We start from the raw sequence: 6,182 nt of genomic DNA on the forward strand, positions 1-6,182 counted from the left end.
CATGAAAACACCTAAGCTCGTTTGGTGTTTGGTTGTAAGTGTACAAGTTCACCACTAGTAGATATTGTCTTGTTTGGGCGTTCCCTTTCGAGGGTTCCCAAGGTTTTAAAGCAAGTTTCCACACCCTTATAAACAATGTTTCATTCTCCTCTCCAATCGATGTGGGATCTCACAATCCACCTCTTTTTGGGTCAACGTTCTCACTGGCACTCATTCATCTCTCAAATCAATGTGAGATCTCACTATCCACCCTTATCGAAAAGGGGAACAAAACATTATTTTGAAGGGTGTGGAAACCTAATCGATTTGAGATCTCACAATCTACCCCTTTGAAATATTCTTTATAAGGGTGTGGAAATCTCTCCCTAGCAGATGCTGTTTAGAACTTTGTGGAGAAGCTTGAAAGGGAAAACTCAAAGAAGATATCTATTAGCGGTGGACTTAGACTGCTACATTGGTATTGTAGGGTGATTCTGCTACATTGGTATTGTAGGGTGATTGTTGGATGATGAAAGTCCCACGTCTGCTAATTTAGGGAACAATCATGAGTTTATAATGAAAGAATACTATTTCCCGAACAGCGTAAAATTTCTCTCAAATCCAGCTCATAGTTCCCGCCAAACAAATCAAAGAACGTTCATCATCATAGGTATTGAAAGAAGGAGGCGGTAATCATTTTTCTCAATTACTCGGTTTTTTTTTCTTTCTTCATCTTCTATGAATTTTATGATGCATTACATATTTACGAAATCCTCTGCAGTCTGTTCCGTTGCTTGAAAGCTTATTGAAGATTGCGGAAATCGAGGTTTGTATCTTTGGTTTGGATCGGCTTCTCGAATACATTTGCTTGATCAAATTGCAAAAACCGTAAGTTTCGAAGGTCAATTTTCTTCCAAAAATTTCTGGCGATCGAAATGATTGAACGAAGCTTCTGTCTCAAGTAAAACTGTAAACTGAAACGCTGAGAGTACCGTTTGTAGATTCGAGTACTTATTCTGTACAGTTCGGAAAATGTCGAACATAACTGTTTGCGCTCGATTTCGGCCTTTAAGTTCAAAAGAGAGGCGAGATCATGGAGATGCAGTGTGCATTCAATGTGTGGATTCTGAGACATTCATTTTTAAGGTCTGTTTGTACTTATTTACTTTTTGTAGATTGCAGGGAGAAAATTCACCTTGCTCCGTTCAATTTATTGTAGGACGAGAAGGCTGAAGAATTTACATTTAACTTTGATAGAGTGTTCTACGAGAAATCTGAGCAAACTGATGTCTACCGATTTCTTGCTCAGCCAATCGTCCAAGGTACACTGTGATCTTCAGTGCACTATCATTTTATGATTTGAATCCGGCAGTTTCTTTATGAATGTTAGGTTTGTTATTAATTTGCGAATTAATTGGATGGTTCTTGTGGAGAAATCAATTCTTAGATGTTGGAAGAAGTCAGTATGGGCTCTTGCATTACTTTGCTTAAGGCAGAATCTACCTCTCACGTTGTGCTTTGACGCTTGACACAGATGCTCTTAATGCTGTTAATGGGACAATTATCACCTTTGGACAGGTGAGATACGTTACTCGTCTAGAATCTGTTTGAAACAAGACTGCCTGTGTTCAAAACTTAAATCTGAACTGATATTTGCATAGTCCCATAAAGAATACTATCGTGTCCTCGTGCACGACCATACATATGCATGGCATAATTACGCATATAAATCCACTTTTTACTCATTGAGAATCAATTCTACCACGCCTCTTCTTAGTCTGCGCATCATGTAGGATAATCTTCAAATGTCATTTGGGTTAACATTTTATACTGTCAAAATGCAAGAGTTAGTTAGTTAAAGAGTAATTTCCAAATAAAATTTTCATTTGGAGTCAGTAATGTTTCAAGCTCAATCGAATGTCTGCAGATTATATCCTACTTTCTATTTAATTGTTTTAGAATTCCCTTTGGGATGAAAATGAATCGGTGATCCAGACTTCTGTTTCAATTATTAACTTTTGTAGAGGGTACGGTGTAGCAAATTGGTTATGTATGGTGATTGGAGTGAATAGGGACGAGTTGAGGGGTAATGTGATTGATTGTTGATATCTGGGTGTGTACTCACTGACCATATGGGTTTCCCCTTTGTTTCGGAATTTTCCATTTCTACATCTCTTTCTTCTGTTTCTTTCCATTTTATTGGTCACGGTATTATGCCTAAAGAGTAGACACAGGATAATAAAGAGTCTAAGCTCGATCCACCTTCACTGACACAAGACTCTTTCCTGCTTCTGTGACAGACTGGAGCTGGAAAAACCTATAGTATGGAGGTATTAGACCATTCTTTTAAGAGAGTTGTCAACTTAAACTTATCAAAAGTCATATTTTCTGGTGATCTTATTAAAGCAGGGGCCTGGCATACTAGAATGTGATGCAACAGAGAAGGGTTTACTTCCTAGAGTGGTAGAAGAAATTTTTGAATGCACTAAATTTGCTGATGAAACGAGCAAGTACACAATCAAGTTATCTATGGTATTAGTTAGCCGACATTATGCTATCATGCTTACACCTATCATTCCTTATATTGCAGATAATTAATTACCAACGTACATTGTTAATTCTTTTATCAATACGTGTTTTCTTTTGGCTTTTTTAGGTTGAGATATACATGGAGAAAGTGAGGTATAAATATCTCTGCTCAATGCACGATTCTTTTCCAGCAATTAGAACTTTCCATGATCAAATAAGATAGAAACCAATGTTGGGGATTATTGGGAGTGAATCTCACGTTGGTTAATTTAGTGGGAGATTATGAGTTTATAAGTGAGGAATACTATCTCCATTGGTACGAGGCCTTTTGGGGAAGCTCAAAGCAAAGTCATGAGAGCTTATGCTCAAAGTGGACAATATTATACCATTGTGGAGAGTGATTTTGCACTTTGAAGTTTTCCTAATGAACGATATATTTTCAGAGATCTTTTTGACTTATCGAAGGACAACATACAAATCAAGGAGAGTAAAACACAAGGGATAATGTTAAATGGTGTGATTGAGGTAAGCTGTCTTCGTATCAACTTATTAAGCAAAATTTTCTAGCAATTTTTTTTTTTGTTTGTAAAAATTTACATACTTTTAGTTCTCCACGCAAACAAATGTGTGCCAACATGTACCATGACAATTTTCTTTACTGAGATTGAAAAAGAGTTATCATTGGTTCACGAGGATAAAAGCAATGCAACTCATATGTTGGATGAACTATCAACAGAGTCGTCTAAATTTCATGCTGCAGCATCTAAGTAGCTTATTATTTTGGTTTCACAGCTGAATTTAATTCATTTGGTTGTTAGTTTCCTTAATTTCTCAGAATATTTTTATTATCTCACATTACAGATGCCCGTAAAGGACCCTCCAGAAGCATTGCTAACCCTATCTGTAAGATGATATTGTTGTTTTGATTATTTTCTTGCAATGCAGTTCAATCTTTAATTTCTCATGTTAACTGTCTAATGCAGAACGGCATAGCCAACAGAGCTGTAGGAGAGACCCGTATCCTGCCTTCTTCTCATGCACTTTTATTCCTGAACATCCAAAAACATGTTATTTCTCATATTCTTTAACGTTTCATGGTCAAATCTTCGTTTTCTTCTGAACACGGACAGAAATGAACATCGCCAGCAGTAGGAGCCACTGTATTTACATATTCACTATTCAGCAAGAATCAACAAAGGACAAGAGGTAGTCTTTTTCAGCCATACCACTGTCAAGTTCTGAATGGAACAATCCATGCTGATCCTCTATTCCTTGAATAGGGCCAGAACTGGAAAATTGAATCTAGTGGACTTGGCCGGATCTGAAAAGGTGGAGAAAACTGGCGCTGAGGGGAGAGTTCTTGAAGAAGCCAAGACCATTAACAAATCACTTTCAGCTCTGGGGAATGTAATAAATGCTCTAACATGTGGACCAACAGGCAGAGGAAACCACATTCCATATCGTGATTCTAAGTTGACACGGATTCTACAAGATGCACTCGTTGGTTACCTCTCTAATTTCCACTGTAGTACATGTTCCTTAACTTAATTGAGCAATTTAGTCCTCTCACATTTCAGGGAGGGAACTCACGTACTGCATTGTTGTGTTGCTGCTCACCCAGTCCTACAAATTCATCTGAGAGCCTCTCAACCCTTCGCTTCGGTGCAAGGTATGTCTGAGCAATCTGTTTCAGAATTCTTGATTGACAAATTATATTATATGGCTTTCGGGAAGAAAAAATTATTGAAGTTCACCTAAAGCTAATGATATTTGGATCAACATCTTGATGGTCTAGAAAAAAGAGATTCTGTATAGGTAAAAAGCTTGTCCGAGTTGGTGATTATATTGTCAAATGTTAGTGCTGGTTAGAATTATATCCTATAACCCACCACCAGCAGCTACTGTCCTCTTAGCAGATACTGTCCTCTTTGGACTTTCTCTCTCGGGCTTCCCCTCAAGGTTTTTAAAACGCGTATGCTAGAAAGAGGTTTCTACACCCTTATAAAGAATATTTCGTTCTCCTCCCCAACCGACGTGGGATCTCACAATCCACCCCCCTTCGGGTGCAGTGTCCTCGCTGACACTCGTTCCCTTCTCTATCGATGTGGGACCCCCAATCCACCTCCTTTAGGGGCTAGTGGTCTTGCTGGCACACCGCCTCGTGTCCACCTCCTTTCAGGGCTCAGCCTCCTTGCTGGCACATCACCCGGTGTCTGGCTCTGATACCATTTGTAACGGTCCAAGCCCACCACTTGTAGATATTGTCCTCTTTGGGCTTTCCCTCAAGGTTTTTAAAATGCGTCCGTGTTTCCGCACTCTTATAAATAATGTTTCGTTCTCCTCCCCAACCGATGTGGGATAAGTTGGGACATTCTTTTTTTTGTGTAATGTAAGATCAGTCTCTTACTTATATTTTACTAATATATAAGGCCATTACGTTATATATCAATATCAAGCAAGTACTCAAACGCTCCACGATTTCTCTGTCTCAATTTCCTTACATTTAGACTCTTTAGCTTGACGTTCTAGACTAACATCCATAACCAAAGATCTATATACTCTTTTTTTTTTTTCTTTTGGCCGATGTTGCAGGGCAAAGCATATAAAGACTTCTCCTCGTGTTGCAAATGAGGATAAAAGTATCAGAGAGCTCGAAAATTTCACTCCAATAAAAAGGGAATCACGCGAGAAACTTCTAAATGAGGTGAGAAGCAAGGAATGAATGATTTTATTAGCAGACAGATAGATCAATTTGGTTCCTTACGCAGTGTCTCCATTTGGTACAGTTGCAGGAGAGTTTGGATATGGAGCATGTTCAAATACTTGAGGAGTTGTTTATACAAAATGGAATTCTATTTGATCCTTGCTCCATTGAAGAGCCGGAATTAGCCTATGAAAATGTTACTTCACAAACCATTTCTTCGTTGCAGCTGGCTTTGGAAGAACTCTTGAGCACCAATGTAGAGGTACGTGAAAATCTTTCAACTCTTTGGAAGTCCTTTTTTTTTTCTTCTTCTTTTTTTTTTTTTTTTTTTTTTTTTTTAATTTTACTAATATATAAGGCCATTACGTTATATATCAATATGAAGCAATTACTCAAACACTCCACGATTTCTCTGTCTCAGTTTCCTTACATTTAGACTCTTTAGCTTGACGTTCTAGACTAACATCCATAACTAAAGATCTATATACTCTTTTTTTTTTCTTTTGGCCAATGTTGCAGGGCAAAGCATATAAAGACTTCTCCTCGTGTTGCAAATGAGGATAAAAGTATCAGAGAGCTCGAAAATTTCACTCCAATAAAAAGGGAATCACGCGAGAAACTTCTAAATGAGGTGAGAAGCAAGGAATGAATGATTTTATTAGCAGACAGATAGATCAATTTGGTTCCTTACGCAGTGTCTCCATTTGGTACAGTTGCAGGAGAGTTTGGATATGGAGCATGTTCAAATACTTGAGGAGTTGTTTATACAAAATGGAATTCTATTTGATCCTTGCTCCATTGAAGAGCCGGAATTAGCCTATGAAAATGTTACTTCACAAACCATTTCTTCGTTGCAGCTGGCTTTGGAAGAACTCTTGAGCACCAATGTAGAGGTACGTGAAAATCTTTCAACTCTTTGGAAGTCCTTTTTTTTTTCTTCTTCTTTTTTTTTTTTTTTTTTTTTTTTTTT

The 6,182-nt window shown here is 37.9% G+C and overlaps 1 protein-coding gene across 1 annotated transcript in view; it reads left to right on the plus strand.

The window, feature by feature from the left end:
• The first annotated feature begins 696 nt into the window (after positions 1–696).
• LOC111785314 (kinesin-like protein KIN-1) overlaps positions 697–6,182 on the plus strand; it is a 7,173-nt gene continuing 1,687 nt past the window's right edge. Inside the window, exons 1-15 of the mRNA XM_023665724.1 lie at positions 697–867; positions 981–1,125; positions 1,199–1,301; positions 1,514–1,557; positions 2,280–2,309; positions 2,389–2,511; positions 2,636–2,661; positions 2,952–3,033; positions 3,370–3,411; positions 3,492–3,525; positions 3,639–3,714; positions 3,789–4,008; positions 4,086–4,177; positions 5,101–5,212; positions 5,295–5,474. Of these exons, the coding sequence (XP_023521492.1) occupies positions 1,012–1,125; positions 1,199–1,301; positions 1,514–1,557; positions 2,280–2,309; positions 2,389–2,511; positions 2,636–2,661; positions 2,952–3,033; positions 3,370–3,411; positions 3,492–3,525; positions 3,639–3,714; positions 3,789–4,008; positions 4,086–4,177; positions 5,101–5,212; positions 5,295–5,474 (1,278 nt within the window). The 5' untranslated portion in view covers positions 697–867; positions 981–1,011. The remainder of the gene's footprint in view (positions 868–980; positions 1,126–1,198; positions 1,302–1,513; positions 1,558–2,279; positions 2,310–2,388; positions 2,512–2,635; positions 2,662–2,951; positions 3,034–3,369; positions 3,412–3,491; positions 3,526–3,638; positions 3,715–3,788; positions 4,009–4,085; positions 4,178–5,100; positions 5,213–5,294; positions 5,475–6,182) is intronic.

The sequence above is a fragment of the Cucurbita pepo genome, unplaced genomic scaffold (genome assembly GCF_002806865.2).
Source record: "Cucurbita pepo subsp. pepo cultivar mu-cu-16 unplaced genomic scaffold, ASM280686v2 Cp4.1_scaffold000448, whole genome shotgun sequence".
In the NCBI taxonomy this organism is placed as follows: domain Eukaryota; kingdom Viridiplantae; phylum Streptophyta; class Magnoliopsida; order Cucurbitales; family Cucurbitaceae; genus Cucurbita; species Cucurbita pepo.